This window comes from Anomalospiza imberbis, chromosome 5, assembly GCF_031753505.1.
Source record: "Anomalospiza imberbis isolate Cuckoo-Finch-1a 21T00152 chromosome 5, ASM3175350v1, whole genome shotgun sequence".
In the NCBI taxonomy this organism is placed as follows: domain Eukaryota; kingdom Metazoa; phylum Chordata; class Aves; order Passeriformes; family Viduidae; genus Anomalospiza; species Anomalospiza imberbis.
Window position 1 is genome coordinate 37,490,875 of NC_089685.1, and position 19,472 is coordinate 37,510,346.

The 19,472-nt window shown below is 38.3% G+C and overlaps 1 protein-coding gene across 12 annotated transcripts in view; it reads left to right on the forward strand.

Annotated features, from left to right (window-relative positions):
• Window positions 1-19,472, forward strand: part of NAV3 (neuron navigator 3) — a 515,975-nt gene that overhangs the window by 251,833 nt on the left and 244,670 nt on the right. For 7 of the 12 annotated variants that reach the window (XM_068190272.1, XM_068190273.1, XM_068190276.1 and 4 more), the window contains exon 1: window positions 8,298-8,971. The exons of 4 other annotated variants lie outside the window; for them this stretch is intronic. In XM_068190272.1, coding sequence (XP_068046373.1) covers window positions 8,729-8,971 — 243 coding nt within the window. In that variant the 5' untranslated portion in view covers window positions 8,298-8,728. Of the gene's footprint in view, window positions 1-8,297; window positions 8,972-19,472 lie in introns of those variants that run through there. One more of the 12 variants, XM_068190285.1, reaches the window with a different exon arrangement.

The following is a 19,472-nucleotide window of genomic DNA, read 5'->3' on the forward strand; positions in this document are numbered from 1 at the left end:
ACCCAGGTGAATTGCTCAAAGGGCATTAATGTCTGTCTGACATGTTAAACATGCATACTCATGTGTACATAAAGATACACACAAAAGATAAAATCATGCATCTATAGACAGTAGTGGTGAAGAAATAAAATTTGCTGACTGGAAAAGTTGCTATTGTAATTTACTCTTAGATTTTGTTGAGATTACACAAGGTGTATGGTTTAGCATAGATGTGAGGTGTTTGGTAATGAAAAACAGCAGTTCCTTGACACTTACTGATCAAAAAACTGGAAGGTTTAGTCTAGTGACATACAGAACACATTTCAGAAGTTGGCCTGGAGCATGCTCTGATCACAGCAGAATGGAGAAAGGCACAAGCTTTCAAGGCTCATTGTAGGAAATGTTCACATATGGCCAACAGGAGATAGAGGCAGATGGTTGAGATTTTTAGTATGTGCATTAGGCCAATTTTTATTTGAAAGAAAAGAGCACCCACTTACAGCTCAGCTATATGTGGTGAAGGTTTTTCATTCATTGACACACAAGGCCTGTCTGCTTAATATTTCGCAGGTAGAGGTGAGTGACCATCTCTGCCAGAGTTCCAAGCTGGCCAAGCACAAGACAAGAGCAGGAAAACCACAGTGTGTGTAGTTTCCTGGTGAGGAAACACTGTTGAAAAATGTGGATTCTGTATAGTGTTATCATAACTCCTCAATAAGAGCAGGCAAGTGGCACAAAACACATGGTTAAAAGAGCATATCTGTTTATCAAAACAAAACATAAACCTTAGAGTGACTTCAAGGTACAATATCTGTTCTTCATGTAGCTACCCGAGATCCAAAATGAAAGTACTGGTCACAGAAAAGATCCAGCACTCAGGATGGTGCCTCTGACTATTAGCAAGAGATGATGTGCAAGGGAACGGTGTGGCAATGGGGCCTATAGAATCATACAATTATTTAGGTTAGAAAAGACTCATAAGATCATACAGTCAAGCTGCAAACCTAGCACTGCCCTGGGGAGTAGTGCTTCACCAGTACATCCACCCAGCATGAGAGCACTGTAAATGCCAGATTTTCTCATGGGAATTGTGGCAGGGAAGGTGAAATAATGGTGATCTTGTAATGCTTCACCAAAAACCTGAATGTTTTTTCATTCTTTATGTTGAGGTGTTACGTTTGCCGTAGGAAATCTTGCCTTTAAAATGTGTATCGGTGTCTCCTGAATTACTGCAAATCACAGGAAATGTAGGATAAGTATCAAATATTTATGTGGTTAAAGAAGATGAAAATAATATGGGCATTGTAGGAAGGGTTACTTGATAACAAAATTAGTTATGATGACTATCTGCAAAGGCCAGCAGGAAACCAAAAACATTGCTGGGATCATTCTGCTGTACTGATAAGTAGTGAGGAATACCAGGAAATATCATGCAATATATTCTACTTAGATCAAGGTCTGGGGTAGCAGATGGGTAGAAGTGGTATAGCTATAGTAGGCATGAACTGCGGGGGATGCAAGTTGGCATTGAATGATTACAGTCTCAAAGCAAGAAGGAAGCAGACAGGAGATCATGAGTCAGAAGTGCTCCTCCAGCTGCAGTGCAGCTTGCACTTGTTTAAGGTCAAATATCAAAGCTAATCCCCTAAAATATATCCATCTTTGTTTTCATGAAGTATTCTCTAAGTATTAATGTAGTAGGGTTTTTTTTTTTAACACCTATTGCTAACCTTTCACTCCTCCTTCAGTTTTCATGATTGTTAAAAAAATTGTTCTTTCTTCATTGCTGTCTATATACACTTTTGGCAGAGCAAGTTTTCTTCATATCTCCTAAACTCTCTGTGCAGTAATTTCCACTGACTGCAGGGGTATCTGCTGGTGATAACAAAGCTGATTGTCTTCAAAGTCTCTTACTGTTGTTTCTGCTCTTGGCCAAGAGTCTGATCATGACTGTAGCAGATGTTTCTAAGCTATTTTTCTAGAGTAACTTTTTTTTTTTTTAATAGACCAGTGGGAACCTTATGAAGGAATTTTTCACTGCAATGCTAAAGTGAATGCCAACATAACTGTGATGTTGAGACCCTCTATCAGATCCACAGTGCTCGTAAGAGGAAAGTTTCCTGCAGATGAAAGCATAGGTTTGCCACTCTGCCAGCCACCTGATGGCAGATAATCAGCAGATTCCTTCCTGCTTAGTCGCAGTTTCTTTTTATGAGTTATTTTTTACAGTTTGTTAGGAAATTTCATAGTAAATAAAGCAAGTCAATTTCTCTGAAGAAATTTTGGATGAAAGTTCTGAACAGTTCACAGTTAGTGTCGAGAGTCAGAACAGCTTTGATTAACCACAAATAATGCCAATTTCCTTCTCATCTAATTAGGACTTGTAAATGTCTCCATAGCATCAACTGAAATATTCCATCAAAATTTTGGGGTGTATGTACATTGGGAATTTTTTTTTCCCAGGGGAATTCATATTGAAAGCAGTAGTGATTGCAGAGAATTCATGAGGACCATATTTTGAGGGGAACACCAGATAATTTAAACTTTGATCAAAATTTCAAATGGAACAAAACATCTTCCATCAATATCATTATTAAAAACAGGCTAGGAATTCTGTTCCTCACCACTTCCACTGAAAGTAATGTTATCACTTAAGAGCTTAATCACTCATTCTATAAATGTCTGGTTTTGTTGTGTCTACCTTAGACATTTCTCCAGCAGTTCTACAAAGAGCTGAAGCTTTTAATTACCCTGATAAGTGGGAGAAATGCTCTTCGACAATGCAGCACTGAAGTAATGTATTCTAAGACAGAAAAATGTCGGGCAAGCAAGCAGTAAAAATCATAATTCACCAGGGCCCACCAAAAGTGATACAAAGCCAGAAATCCTTTCAGAGGAAAAAAGACAAATTGGGGTGAAAACAGAAATGGAAAAAGGTGAAGCTATCTGTCAGTGTCCAGGAGGATACTGGAAAAGTCAGTGTGCCTGCTATGACTGTGTCCTGGAGAGGCTTTGTAAATGAGAAACCAAGGAGACAAGAAAACAGAGAAAAGCTGTGACTTCAATCCTTAGGATGACTATTAGGTTTCTTACCAGTTTACGCTGATTGTGGGCATAGTTCCTTGTTAGCTGCAGTTAACATCAACTTTGAGAGTCTTCAGCATTTGTTGTTTGGGTCATTTGCTTAGAAATGAACAAACAGAATATCCTTTTCTTTCCCTTTTCCTCTTCCACCTCCCAAAGAGAAAAGCTGATTTTACCAGCTGGCTGTGTGGTCTAGCCAGTAGATCAGTATGTAAATACTTACATAGTGTGTTCAGTTGCCATCAGTTCTTTCTTATCCTCATAAAATTTTAGTTTATGTTTTCCAATCCTATAGTATTTAAGCTCAATTCCTTTAAGCCAAATACTTCATGATTAAATAGAGTGGACAACAAAGAGAAAAAACTGTAATTTTTAACCCACACAGGTTTAGAATTCAAGAAAAGCCCCACTACTTAAGAAAGAAAGTACTGAAGCCCTGGGAAGGTCATTTAGCCACATGGTTCCTCTTGACAATATTTTAATATACCTTACATACTTCACAGGGTGGTATGGTACTAAATTACACATAAAGGTTTGAAGCTATCTGATGGAAGATACTGCAAATGTACAGCATGAATGAATTATAGAAAAACTGGTCACTTTATCAGTTAATGCTTTCAAACCCCTAAACTTCTGTCTGAGTTTTGAAAGGCCAAATTGTTCAGATGATAAAACTATATCCTTATTTAAAAGTTGTCCTCTTTGAAAAACTTCCCCAAACATTCAGCCAAAGCAGAAGGATTTCCTTTAGGAAGCCGGATGCACCTTTTTCTGTGACTGTAACTGGGCTTTGGATTATATATCTTTTGGAATACAAAACTTTTAAGAAAAACAACAGCAGCTTACTCAGTAGCATTACATTCTTGCAGATAGGATTAAATACTTGCTAAATGTCTTTCCTTGAGACTAATGTTTTCACCTGATTTTTGTAATAACAAAAATAATGTCCATAGAATTATGCTGTGAACATGAGTTGGAGCTGAAGGATTTGTCTCATCAGTATCTGACAGGTTGAACATATTTTGTTACATCAAACAGACATGTGGTGTGCATCTTACTTGCATTTTTAAAGTTTAAACCTGTCTTATCTGGACTAAATAAATAAATCATCTTGATTCAGGTACCTTCAGTATTTTAGAACCATTGGTTGCTTTTTCAAGAGTTGTCCATCCCCAGCTGGGGAAAACTTTCTGCTCAACCTGAAATCAGTGAGCACAACATCTTGTGATCGTATCGGCTCATTCTGAAGTTGGCCTGGCTCATGTAAACTCTATGCACAGCTGCTACACCACTGGGATGAAGTGGGGAAACAGCTCAGAACAGAGCTCTGCAGTCTCTGGAACCCTGACATTTCCTGTTTGACCCTCTACGCATGCAACAGCTTCCTTGTTGAAGATCATAGAGCAGAAGGAGCAAACAAATATCTTGGCTCCACTTTTGAGGCAGGTGTCCCCTCTCTTGATATTTCCTGTGCTCTGGGACACACTGCCAGCTGTCTGTTCAGTTCATGTGAACAGTTTGTCTGAGGGCTGGGGTGCAGAAGGGGGCAACCTTCATGGGATTTGTACTGGTATCAGACTCAATGAAGGAAAGGAAATATATGCTGAGGTGTTGTGCTGTGAACAGTTATTTCTGTTCAGTCCTGAGAACAAAAATTCACCATAACATTACAAGTGACTGATACCTTCTTTTATGAAGTGGTGTAGACTTCAGGTGTGTTTGATCCTGCTATTTGAAATAAATATTACTTTTTTTTTTTTTTTGAGAAGTGGGGACTATTATACTGAATGCATACATGCTGTCTTACTTTGAGGTACAGATCATTAATATAATCTATAATTTCTGTAAAAATGTTGATTGTGTGACACTTTCACAGTCATGCTTTACAGCCAGATTGTCACTATTTTATCAGCTAAAACAGTGGCCTTACTTTCAACATATCACTGGAACTGCCACTACAGATGATAAAACTATACTAAAGATTGTTTTGACCTTTGCTCTGTTTCCCCATTTTTTGGTTCCTCTTTACACTTTTATCTTCTTACCTAGCATCCCAATTCAAATGTTACCCTCTACTTTTTCCCACACCTCAGTTTTCTTCTGGCTTCCTCGTAAGTCTCCAACCTTTCCTGCACATCATTTCCTTTGTGTCAGGACTTCAGTCATGATCTGTGTTCATCCTTCTGAATCCACATGATATCCCCTACCTGCCCGGCTGGAGGATGTCTACTCTAAAGTCTGAGAGGATAAATTATAAACCTACAGTTCCTCTCTGAACAATGCTTAGCCTGACATGATTCTCTGCAGTCCCTTTCTAGATATATCAGTTTAATGTGACCAAGTCAATATGTGTGTCTCTTATTCTGTTAGTCATAACTTTTTACTCACTGCTTTCTCTACCCTGACTGTAATACTTTTGTCCCTCATGCCAGTGTTGTGTTTGATTTCATGTAACTCCAGGTTATAGCCTTCTCCACCCCTATTTCTTACAGATATGCCTTTTTTCTGTTTGGACATTATTCACACGTATCTAAATCATCCTCATTTTGACTTTAGGTTCTCCCTGTGTGCCCTGCTTGACAGTCACTTAGCTTTCCACTACAGAGATACTGAAGAAGATGCTAGCAAACTCACATGGTCAGCTTGATGCCTGACAATGTGCCCTTCTTTGCAGTTTCTAACTTTGCCCTTTCCTCACAATTCCTTCCCTTAGACAATCTTTGGACACCTTCTGCCTGTGGGTTCATCCCACCAGCACCTGCATCTGGTGATAGTTTTGTATGTTGTCCACAGATGCTTTATCCTGTACTTTCCTGTTTGTGTGGAAAACAGTACTGAAGCTTAGTTTTTAAATATTCTTTCCCCCAAGACAGCCTTCATAAAACCCACATTCACCATGAGGTACACAAGGGCTTTCAAGCAAAAATTGTAGCTAAGTGATTTCAAAGAGCAGCAGATGTTTGTTTATTTATCTTTTGCTTAGAGTTAGAGAAAACAAGAAAAGGAAGACTAGGCTTGTAGCTGCATTCTTACTTACAGAGTATAATTGTTTTCCTCCATTATTTTTCATGATTCCTACAAAGAATCTTGCATACTCTTCTTTGCATCTTCAGTAGACTGGAAGCACTTCTGTGATTTCTCGTTGTACAAATTCTAGGTAGTTGGGGTTCTGAAGTTGATGGCCCTGATCTGGTACTAGCTTTAAAGTCAACATATAATGAAAAAAATATTTTGAAAGAGTTGCAGTAACACCAGCCTCACATCATTGTTTCCAGATCCTCTTGGTTATGTATTACAGATGACTCCTAGTAAGTTTGCTTACTTATTACTTTCAGGGTTTCTGGGCTGGGAAAATGGGTTGCAAAAGAGACTGTGGGTATCATGACCTCATCATTCATATTCAAAAGAAGATCAGCAAGATTACCAAAGTGCATTACTTTGTAAAATTATAACCCCGGGAAGTAATAAGATTCAATTACATTTTTTTGGCAAAGTTCTTTTTAAGAAAGTTTCTGTCTCATGGCTGTAGTTTATTCTTTGTCTTGATCATTGGGTAACAGTTCTCATGAGGATTTTTCATCTTCTCAAACCTTGCAAGAGATAAATCCCTCTTTTCCTGGGATCCACTTCAGTCTTTGCATATGTGCATTTTCTGAAGCGTTAACTGCTAACAGTTGTGCCTAAGAAATCTAAATTCCTTACACAGCCTCAGTGCTTTATAATGCTGGAAAACAAATATAGACTGCACAAGGAGCTTTCTTCCCCTTTGTTCTGCAGAAGATCTGAAATATCACACTGAACAAGAATATTCCAGTCATTGGAGCAAATTGATGTATCCTGTGGGCTGAACTTGTCTAAAATGCAGAGAAGCTACCTCTGTGCATTCTTGCACAAAACCCATTGCATCTGTTGTTAATGGTGGCAAAACCAAATGGCAGATAAGCAGAGGATGCTGAAATCTGTTTGCTGATTCTCTGTATTCTCACTTCAAAACTGAGGAGATTACTACAACAGGTTAAACTCCTAAAAATCACAAACAAGAATGGGGTAGTTTGTAAGTCAATACAGAGAGCTTAATTTATTTACTGTGTCAGTGTGATCTTTGTAAATGAATGATAGAGGACAGTACTACAGGTATCACATGTTTATTCTGCAAAATAATTTAAAATCATGATTTAAGATCTTTTTAGTCTGCTTCTCAGTTGCTTTCTTTTCAGTGCTTTTTTTAACTTCTGCCATCCTTGTTTTGAAAGCATAAAAGTCCAGAGAGCTCTTATTTTCTCTTGTGCTTTTATCTGTAGTGGTAATAGTACATACTGTTCAAGGAAGGTGTAGTTAATACCACGTAGTATATTGGGGCACAATAAGTCAAGTCATCTTATATTTTATATTAGAAGACATAACAAAAAACCCCATGTCTATAATGCTGGGTGATAAAATCCCATAGGAGTTGAATGGTGTGATGTTTCTGCACAGGTTTTTTCTTCATGTCAGTTTAAAAGGGTTTCCCCTGCTACAGGATGTCAAAGGAATTTACAGTTGTTCTTTTAAGTAAGTGTTTATGCTGCTCAACAGTTTGGACTGTCCATCATTACTCATTTTGGAGCCTGCTCTGCCTGCCTGACTTGTATTTCTATGTGCAAGGATTTGAGGTTGCCAGAAAGAATATTTCTGTGAGCAACAAGCAGAAATGATGCGTTGGACATGGACTTCATGGAGCTTTCAGTGTTTTTAGAAAGGGAAGTGTTAACACTGAATAGATGACGTTAACACCACTACCAAGAAGGGGAAAAAAAAAAAAAAAGGAGCTCTGAAAGCTGTATTGACTAAATCTTCTAACAATGCTTGCAGTTCTCCTATATTCTGCTCTATTTTTGTATGGATTTTTCATAGCACAGACAGACGTTACCCACAGTGTGATTCAGTGTCTGTTTCTAGCCATGCTCTTGCACGATTTTAACCTGATTTCACGGGAGGAACAGAGAATGAAACACCGTTGCTCATGGTTGTCAGCAGTGAAAAATAGCCAGGAATCAGACAAACAGCTTCATTGCTGAGATTATTTCCGGGATGAAAACTCGTCCAACAGCTGTTTGTTTTGGACACTGCTCAGGTCCTTTTTTTTTTTTTCTTAAACAGAAAAAAAAAAAAAGGTTTGTTTTTTTAAGATGTGGGCTGGTTATTTATGTAGTCAGGAAGAGGTCTCTGCTTCCAGTGTTGTGGTCTCTGAGCTGTTTTGACAGTTGGAGTACAGGGAGGTTTCCTCTCTTCTCTCTCTCCTTTTCTCCCATCCTTCATTCACTTAATGCACAGACCTGGAATGCTGTAGGAAGAAGAGAAAGCGAATTTATGAGTTCTTTAATCCCAGACAGGCAGCTCTGTGGCAGTTACCTTCAAGAAAAGTTCACGCCCCAAAGGAGCGTTTAGTCTTACAGAGCCACTGACTCACTGAGCAGTGTGTGTGAGTGGCTGCGAGGGAGAAGGGGAGAGATGAAGGAAAAATTTTGCTTCCTTGTGGAACTTGTAATATTGTTTTAAGACTTTTCGAAAAGATGACTGCTACTTTTGTTTAAAGCATTTGCTCTGAAATTACTGAAGCTGGAGTCTACCAGACTGAGGTCAGGAGCATTTTCTTTGGCAGAAAGAAGATACTTTTATAAAAGCCATGCCTGTGCTTGGGGTTGCCTCCAAGCTGAGGCAGCCAGCTGTAGGGTCAAAGCCTGTCCACACTGCCCTCCCGATACCCAACCTTGGCTCCACCGGCTCACAGAAGTACTCATCAAAGTCCTTGGAGCTTACTGGGGCAGAGAGCTCCATGCTTTCTTGTCAGCTTACGTTAAAGTCAACCTGTGATTTTGGAGAGAGGAAAACGCTTCAAGGAAAAACCCAGGAGATCGAAGATAGCAAGGTTAGTTGTAAACTTTACCTGTGGAACTCAATTCTAAAACAAAGTTGATTTGCTTTGAAAAAAAACTTTGATACAAACTTTCTGCATGCAGAACTTGGGGGTAAATGAGTAAACAGACTTTTGCTGTCATCACTGAAATCCCATAGCAGCCTTGAAAATTTGTTTTGCTCAGTGCTGCTGTCTGAATAAATATTCTGTTTTTAAGTGTTAGTGTTACTTCACAGATGAATTTTGATAAGGATCAGTAGAGTCATAAGGAGAGAAAAATCATTCTGGCACCCAGTAAACAGAATATAAAAAAAAAAAAAAACTTGGCAGCTTTATGTTATATTATGAAATTTAAAAAGAGATCTCACGCCCACACCTATTCCCACAGGGAGGCTCTTTTAAAATAAAAACATGCAATTGATTTTCTTTTCAATTTTCAAATGATCTGGCTATTCTTGCTGCAGAATTGCTGAACCAGAAAAACAGCTTCTCAGTGAAAAGTACTTGTGCTTTTCTCCTCTGCAAAATAGCTTCTTCCTAGCCCCTATCTAGCCCAAATTCATTGTGATTTAAAAAAAAAAATTGATTATCTGAAGTAGGATGCCACAGTATTTTTTAGACTGCTTAGGTTTTTTTTCTTCTGTTAGGGGACTATTTTTGAGTCCTAATTAACTTCGAAAAACACTTCTGCTTGGTTTTCAACTAGGCTTTCTGTTGTAGTTGAAAACATTTTTCATGCTTTGTACATGAGTACTGAGTCCCTTCTTGTCAGCAGCATATATTTCTGTATATCTTTCAGTCAGTACATTATGCCTGCATGTGTGGTTTACACAGCTTCAGCAAGCTGTGAGGCTATTTCCTCTTGCTTTTCTAGTACTCTTGTTTTGTGGAATTGATTACCACCCTGGAATTAAACATATATTTTTAATTGTATCTTAGTTTAAAAGCACTTAAATGTCATTAGAGTTGTTACAGTGGCGAGATGCACATATATGTACTTGTTCTTTCTTTGTTTTTAGTTGCTGGGTTAATTCAATTTTAGTGAAGAAAGTTGGTTTTGTGGTTAAAGCATAGGGTTGGGATTCTGAACATTTGGTTTCCTTTTTATGCCTTGCCACATATTTACACATGAGATTTTGGTCATGCCACTTAACTTTTCCCTTGGAGTTTTCTGTGTCACATCTCCCTGTCTCCCAGAGATGATGCATTGGTGGTATCAGATACCCTATACAGAAATGTAAAAAAAAGAACAAACTGTTCTTCTCTTGATAACCACAAGTGATGAACAACCTGTTTCTGTAATGTTAGTATGAAGATAATATAAGTTTGAAGATAATAATTTTTCAACAAAATGCAATTCCTTCTTGTTTACTTATTTTTTATAGAAAATATTCTTTCTTTGTATTTTATGGTGTTCCTTAATGGATAGTCCATGCAAAGTAAATTAGACTAGCAAACACTTTTTTCCATGAAAAAAGCAAAAGGTTACATTGGCTGCTGAGAAGTGCTTCTTGTTTACTTACAAAAGTGTGGAGAAGGATATAAAGCATCTTACCTTCAGTATTTAGACCACTTGGGAGCTATTAGTAATTAGTGGGAGACCAACTGGGAGTCGTAGCCTTCCAAGGCATCTGGTCCTGAACTCCTGAACTTCTAGTGAGTAAAATAACAGCCTGGATGGACACAAACTGTGATACCAATTTGCCATGTCACTGATTTTACAATACCTGTCATCTCAGAGACTGTTTTTCTAAAGAACAGAAAGCAAACCAACTTCCCAAAATCAACCTACCAACCATGACATCTTTCTCTATATATGTTCTCAATGGAGGCTGCTGAGCAGTTTTATAAGATGATCCATAAAGAGTAAGACTAGGCTGTGTACATGATGGTCTGAAAACTTCCCCCAGCCACCTGGATTTATAGAAGTGCTGAACATTCAGAAAGTTACTACTTTCTGAAGCCTTTCTGTTACCCCCTTATAAGTCTGACATTCCCAGTAAAGCTTAGTGGCAGCCCTTTACTCAGTTTTCTTCCTGGCACATTTTTTGAAAGATGCTCTTTTACTCACCTTTTAAGAAAGTTTCGTGAAATCTGCCAAAGGGGTTTGGACTGTAAGGTGGATGGGTATTTTGAATATGACATTATTTTAATGCTTTTCTTACTAGTAAGCTTCAAAGTATCAGCCTTCAAAAAAGTATTAATGCTGTTTTCTTCATCAGTGATGGAGATCCATGCCACCTGGGTAGCCTCAGAATTATGTGTAGGTTATTTAAACAGTAGTTCTAAGCACAGATCTGTTGGTGCTGTTAGAGGTAATGTCTCTTCAGGTTTGCTGGGCAGATGCAAGTTCTGCACTACAGGTTGTGTCATCCCAAAGCTTGACCATTTGTGAGTGCTGGTTTCAGTAGACCTTCTGTTAGCAAACGCATTAATCCATGTGATATCTCTGTGTAACTGTTGTATGCAACGCTGTACATTGGGACTGTGTAACTATAAAAATGGTCAGATAAAAGGTTTTTCAATCAAAATGCAGTGAATACCTAGTCTGAATTTCCAATTCAGAGTAAAATCTGACTAACATATTTCTTGTATGCTTATGTTATATATATCATTGCATATAAGGCAGCACTGATTTTTGAGGGAAAAATATGGATCTCTATCTGCAAAAAACAATGGAACATGAATTCATCATCTGGTTAAATTTGGCTATTGTCTGCTGAAAGCAGTGCCTTTTCCATTGCTTGCTTTGGTGTTTTACATTTGCTGCACTGCGGGTCACAAGTTTTCTCATCCCATCTGCAAGGCACTTAGATTGACATGCGTAGTCACTGTGACATATCCTGTTGCTATCTATTAAGTGCTAAGAATTCTAAAATAAATTTGGGTTATACGTATCAATACAGTAGGTCATTGTCAGAAGGTCATATGAACTTCACTCTCACCAAACCTGATTGTTTGAGAATTTTGTCGCTAGTGTTGGCTTTCTCAAAAGGCCAAGGCTGGTTGGGAATACAGTAGCAAACATCAGTTCTCTTTTCCCTTGCTGTTTCTCTCATCTCACACAATTTTGTTGCACTTTACATATAGTCTTGGTTGTTTTCTTGTTTGTGGACATGATGAAGTCTGAGTTTAATAAAAGTGATATTACCATAAAAATTGTGGTAGAAAAAGTTTGAGGTGATTATGTTTACCTTTTTTTCTTAATTATATAGAACTTAGTTAAGCTTACGAAAGCAAATAATAAGTTGCTAATTATTTAAATTATTCTGTGTGCAGTTTATTTAAATGCCCTTTTGTTCAAGATTTTCATAATTTGTGCTTTCATACAACAGGTCCATCTGCTTTCTTGCTAAACCCACTAATGTTTAGGCTGACTGCATGAACACTTTATGATGTGAATAGTCAAGCAAAATATTTGAACACAAATATTCAGAGCGCATTCTTTTTCCCTGAGTATCATATAGACAAAAGTTTATTCCTATATATGTACACAGGAACAGAATCCAGCTGCTGGATTCATGAGGTGAAATGCTGGCTGTCTTTGATGGGTATTTGCAGATGGAGTTTTGCTGTTCAGCTGGACCATAGAGTGTTTTTATGCAAAACCATGTCTGAAAACACCACTATATTTTCTAATATTTTTATAACTGTGGGTGTAGTATTATTTGTATTTCTTTACCACCACTTTTATACTGCTTGCAAAATTATTCATCAGATCATGGTAGGTTGCTTTTGGCTTTTGAGCCACTAAACAGTAACAAAGTGAAAAAAATATCCATTGATATTTTAGAACAGTAAATTAAACAATGACTTAAAATTATAGGAATGTAGAAAGAATTTTTTTGCAAAATCAAGTGATTTGGTCACTGAATCATATCTCTGCACTATATTATTTTAAGGCTGGGTGTTGAGAGGCTGGGGCCAGACTGTTCCGTTGTGCCTAGAAACAGGGTGAGGATCAAAGGGCACAAACTGAAGCACAGGAATTTCCATTGAATTTCAAGAAAAAAATTCTTTACTTTGAGAATGACAGAGCACTGGAATGGGCTATCCAGAGAAGTTATGGGGTCTTCTCTGGAGAAATTCAAAACCTGCATAGGTGCAATCCTGTGCGACCTGCTTTAGTAAGGGGGTTGGACTACAGGGTCTCTCTTCACTGCGTTTGTAATATTGACCTGAAGCAAAATGCAACAATGTTTTACTCCAGGTCACCTGAAAGTGTGATTGATTTCAGCTACTCAGACACATTTAATGGTGTAGTCACAAGTGTGTTGTCAGGAGTCCTCTCCAGCACAAAGCTGTGCAGCTGCTGGGAGTCAGCAACCCCTGCTAGGCGCACTGGTCTTCTGGTCTGGCTTCTTCGGGCTGCTCCTTGCGATGCTCTGCTTTATGTTCCCAAAGTTTTCCTCCCATCATTAGACTTCCTTCTTTCAAGAGCCCTGCTCTTGAAGGAATGCTCTTGAATTTATGCTTCCAAAGTGAATTTTCTCTGAGATTAATCTGATATATTAATTGTAATGTTTTGGTTGTATGACTTGGATGATAAGATTTTAGCCTTCTTTCCTGAGTTAATTAATTCCTTTACTGTTGTATTATCTTATTTCTTTTGGTTTTTTTTTTTTTTGTTTTCAGTTTCTCTTTGTTCATGCTGTTTGCTGCTGTCTGCTTTATCTGCTTCTCCCTTCCTGTTGGCAGACATCTTTACAGGCTACTGAATATGACTTACTTTTCTCTGTATCCCCTAATCAAGTCTTCCTGTCTTGCCTGCAGCATTTTTCATATCAGTTTTCATTATCAGAAAGCACTAGTCAGCCTCCCCAGCTGATCCAGCACACATATGTAAACCTAAAACTTTCTTAGATACCTCAGTTTTGGGGGCTTGTAGTAGTATGGGGGCTTGTAGTTTTGGGGATCCTAGCAGTATGGAGATACTAATATCCATAGGATAAATAGACAGTTGTTTGTGACTTCTCTAACAGGGGTCCAGCCCCACTAAGTTCATTAAACAAGTCAATTTTTATACAGGAAGATCTTAGGGGAGCTCTGGAAATTGATCTTCTGCAAGGCCTTCTGGAAGAAATGACAAAGAATACTAAGTGTCCACCTGAGTAAAGAGACACAACTAACTTCTCTAGAGCACAGAAATCTGAATGATTAAGCTGGGGAAGTAGTCTCCAGTAAATCAGTAGGGCAGAGCAGTGCTACCCGGGGAGCATGTCCAACAGAAAATGGGGTCCAAAACACTTAGTTGTAGCAAGTGAATGTTGTTGAAGTAATCTAAAATGAATGTCAGTGTCACAAAACCAAGCTAAATACTTTGATCTGATTAGACAAAAGCATGTGTTGGAGCTGTTGAAGTGACTCTTAAGGTCCCTTTAATTTGGCTTCTTACCACTGCATCTCAGTTTTACTCTCAGGCCTTCTAGTATCATTCAGCCAGCCCTTTTGCACTAGGTCATTAAGATGCGTGTGGAGCCTCTCATTTTTCCCTCACCAATTTTAAGTAGTTTGTCAGTGATGTGGTAAATCCTGCCTATCACAAGACACTAAACTTGGAGAACTTTTTATAAAGACAGATCTCAAGACAAGCATTTTTGTTTTCCATACATGGGTGGAGATCCTGTTCACATCAACACAAGTGCTGTGAACATTGGAACACCAGATGTGTGCCATAAATGACTTCCATACCTCTGTCTTTCCTCAGCTAACCCTACGACACCACTTACTTAGGTTTTGTGTGACCCTTTCCCAGCATTCCCCAAATCTCTACAAAGCTAGGCATCTGTTCCAATCACATATCTCTTTGACTTTTCAATTTCTTGGACAAATTTTTGTCTGGTCTCTGAGGGCCAAGCTCCACAGAGTTTCTTGACACACTGAATCTAGGGAACATAAATAAATGAGTTTCTTTTCCCATTTTGTCATACCCTTCCTTTTCTCAGCACTAGTGCCCTGGAGGTATCTGCCTTGTGGGTTGGCAAGAAAAGAGGCTGCCCATTGTGCCGAGTGTTTCATTTACAGCTCTACAGCCAAGGCAACAGAAAGAGCAGCAGAAGCAGCCAGAAACCACCGATCTTCTCCCCATAGTGACCAGTAGTGATGGGAAGCCGGCAGTGTTTCAAAAGCATTGAACTAGCTGCCAGAAATTTCAGTCAGCACTGTGGACACCTGGGACTATGTGTGTTTAAAATTCACACAACCCCAGTGAAGCCAGGACAGTTGGCAGGAGTTCAGATTGTCAGCAATTTCAGCTTCTTGTCTAGTGCTCTGAATTACTTCTTTATCAAACAGGTAACGGTGTCTTTGATGTGCTTTATGTATCCAGTACCATCTGTCTATGCTATAACTGATTAAAGAACTTCATTCTGTATGAGCTGGGACTAAATTTCACTGTTAGATGTTTATTGTCTAATCATCTGTATCAAGCACATTTTCATAGAGTTGATATAAAAGTAAAGTAACACAATATCAACTCTTAAATCTTTCATATTTGTGAACAAATTGTATTGAATGTAGGTTGAATGATGTTTCTTGTCTGTAATTTTTAATTGGGATCATGGATAGGAGGGTATTCATCAACCTGACCTTAAGAGCTCTTCCTAAATTTCTACTGCTTTCATGTTATTTTACAAAATAAGAACACAGAACTCAACTTCCTTCATATCAATTGTTGTGTTGTGAGCTGATATTATACATCATCAGAAAACAAACACACTTACCCTTTTGTATTGCATTTGTGCCTGGGAAAGCTGCTTGGGGATTTTCTGACCAAACAACTATTCAATAAAAAATCCTTTCCTCAAAAATGAGAGTGTGTCTGCAGGATGATACACTGTGAATGCACCAGCAGAATTGAAGCAACCCAGCAACATTTGCTTGGTGCAGCACTCTTGCAGTCCCCTGGGATAATGTGTTCTTCATAACCACAAATGGAGCTAAGTGGTCTCCTCTTCAGATAAAAATTATGGGCTTATATTATACTCCAGGAGGTTCTAGTTAGGCTCTAGTAAAACTTCCTGGGCGTAATAGTAGTTAAACAGAGGAACTTTGCCTGTGGAAAATAGAGTATCTCCATCAATGGAAAACCCAATGTGTACACTTGCCAGTCATAGTATTATTAGCAGTGATCCTTCATTGTGCAAAGGAATTGGTGACAGCCTTGACAGCCTTCTCATTCTCGTCTGTCATTCCTTGGTTCAGCTGACTTCAGGTGCATAGTAATGAAACCATGCTTCCCTGGGAACCTGAGCTGACAGTATCATGGCCCACAGTGATACAGATATGTAAGGACTTTATTTGGAGACAGATTTACTTCCTTAGAAAAAGTGCCATTGTGCAGTATGGGTGTTTGTGTTTCCAGAGGCATTGCACTGAAATTTTGCAGTTCCTGTTAAGCTCCCCAAAAGCACCAGTAGGATGTTCTTGGAGCTCAGAAGCTAGTGGTTTGCTTGGAAACACTAATTTCCCTGGCATATCAGTATTGGAGTGTCCTCATGCCTCAAGAGCCTGTGAGAGTGGAGTGACTCTTGGGGACTCAGTTCTTTATAGCAAGGAACATAGAGTTTATAGCAAGGAACATAGCTCAACACATGAATTTAAAAATCCTTAATTTAAAATCCCTTCAGGAGCACTGTAGTGAATATTCCTTCTAGCTGAATTTTATAGGGGGTTCTTAGAAGGAGCATCTCAAAGTACCCATCACAGTGAGGGGTGCCACTAAGATTTGGGAGTTTGGTTGCACTGGAAAGCATTTCTTCTCTCAAATAAAAATAATGTTCTTTCTGTGGATTTTTCTGTTTATTTCAACCATACCTTGATCCTAGAAATTTTTACTAGATTGTTGTCGTATTATGACAGGTAGTGTGCATGTGTGCAGAAGTCTGTCCAGCCCTGTAGAACATATGGCTCTATTACACGGACTGTGGGAGAAAGGGAAAAACATAATCCCCATAGTACAGAGGGAAGGGAGAGATTAAAGGGAAAATAGATGGTTTTCCCACACTCAGGCTGGGACTCTGTGGCAGGACTAGGGATTCAACTCATATATATCTCAAGTCCCAATCTCCACATCATAACCACAAGCCTATCCTTTGTCTTTTCTAAGGGATCAGTTAAGAATGAAACATCCAAAGAATGAGTTATTTTTCCTTCTTGCTTCATTAGGACAGTTTTGGCTTTGTCATCATTTTAATGTCAACAGCTAGCAAAAGTGTGGGCCCAGCTCTGAGCTCGAGGTGGAATTTTACTCCAGTAGACATATTCTCTTGATTTTGATGTATCCAACCAGCATAGACTAGCACAATTTGTTAAAGATGCAGACATCTTTTTGTGCCCTTTGTGAAGCAGTATAACACTCATCAATGGTCCTGTGTGTAATGATGTTGATAGGCTGCTGACTTGTTAAATATGATGTGGAAAATCTAAGTATTTGTGAAGCAGGCCTGTTATGAAGAAAAATGGCTTTTTGGGATCCTAATTTCTGCTTTTGAGTACTCTGCCTAGCTTCTTTGTAGCAGAAACTTGTATTTAGTAAATACTAATGGCATGATTTACAAATGAGAGCTGCTAATTTTTTTGACTAAGTGTTCTTTCTGGTCTAGGTCGCTGTCCCTTTTTGTCTAGTATACTGGACTATTTTTTGAGTCACACAGTTTTTCTTGCACTTACAGGGCATGCAAAGAGCAGTTCATTTAAATCAGCTCTGTGTTTCACTCTGACCTGATTCACAGGATGTGGTCTTGGAGGAAGCCCATGTCTTAACAATAGCCTTTTGACAAGTGAGGGTGTTTGGGGATTAAGCTGGAAGAGGAGGAAGCATATATCTATTCTAAAACCTAGTAGTGGACTATTTTGTGTGAATCTTCACTTGCCCATGATGTTTTTAAGGTCACAAAACTCCCTTTTTGTTTTTACTGGCAAGAGGATGTTGGCTGAAAGATAGCATAACTTCTTTAAAATTCAGAAAAAGAATGCAGAGTGTTTTGCCTGGTAAATGTGAAGGGATAATTCCCTCATGTAACGTGTGCAGATTTCTTATGGCTCTTGTGTATGTTTTGTAAACCAAGCTGAAAGAACTTGGAAAATAAGCAAATCAAAGGGAGGCATAATTTTGAAGTGGTTAGAGCTGGATCATAATATTTCTGGATATATAAACTGAGAAGGTGCCAGCCACTAAATGTACTAACTCTGCATAAAACATGAGAGAATTTGACCAAGTATAATATTAGTATTGTCCTAACCTACTTTCAGCATGACATTTAGTCTGACTTATCTTTTTAGTTATATTTTTTCCTTGTAAACCCTCCTTTCCTGTTCTGCCATTCTGATCTTAATTCAGCAGAAAGCATTTCATCCTTTAATATATCTCTCAACAGTTGATCAAAATATTTTGTTCAGGTGGAACTCTCCAGTTGCAGCAAATCTGAACAAAAATAGTTGTTGAACTCTCTCTTGTGTTTTCTATTTCAAATTATCTCTCTATGACAGTTTTAACACCTGGCTTTGTATCTTACTGATGTTGTGTTAAGCTCCAAAAGATTTGGCAGTGAAAACTTCCTGTTGTGCATCAGGATTTGAATTACAGGGCATGAGTAAAACCATCACAGCTTAGTAATGAGCGTGGCCACGCACAGAAAGATGACTTCCTAGCAAATGTAAAATATTTGACCACTTTCATTAATCAGGAAAGGCTGCATGGCTCATACGTGATTTAGGGGTGAGTAAGACATAATTCAGGGTGCAGGATTTTTACTCACCGCTACAACAATGAGATTTCCTGGCAACACATCTATGCAGTAAACAAGTTGGGGGTTTTTTGGGTGGTTTTTTTTGGGTTTTTTTTTTTTTTTTTTTTTTTTTTTTTTTTTGGTTGTTTTGCTTTGGGTTTTGTTTTTCAGGCTCTTTTTTTGTAAGCTGTCCCTGTAGTGGAAATAAATAGGCATTAAATAAGAATGTGAAATAACAAATTAAAGTTCAAAAGGAGTTTAGAAATTTCCTCAGCTGAGCAGTCTGCCTGCTTTCGTCATTGCTGGCCAGCTCACCAGCCATAGACAGAATGCTGGAAGGAAGAGCTGAAGGAATCTGTTTCTCATGAAGAAGCAGCACAAATCTGAAAGCTTGAGAGCTGCAGGTTCAGATTTACTTTTGAAATGCTTCTGAGAGGGAGTAAGGCTGAGCTGCTCACATGGGAATTCACAATCCAGTTTCATTTCTGGTTACTATCAAGTACCTCCTTGAAATCAGCTCATATGTGAATTGGTAATAATGAATGGATTTTTTAGAGTGAAGTTGTTTCTTGGCTAACTATTAATTGATTTTTTATTTTTTAAATACTGAAGAAATAATCGAATTAGCTACTTTTCAAAGTGTTATTTAAGTTACTTTTAATTATCATAGAAAAATAATTTTTTTTTAGCCTAATCTGCTACTGATGTTTTCAGCTTTCTGTCTGTCAGGCTAATAATGCATGCATTCTTTTTTCCTGCTTATAATAAGAAGAGAGAAGGAGAAG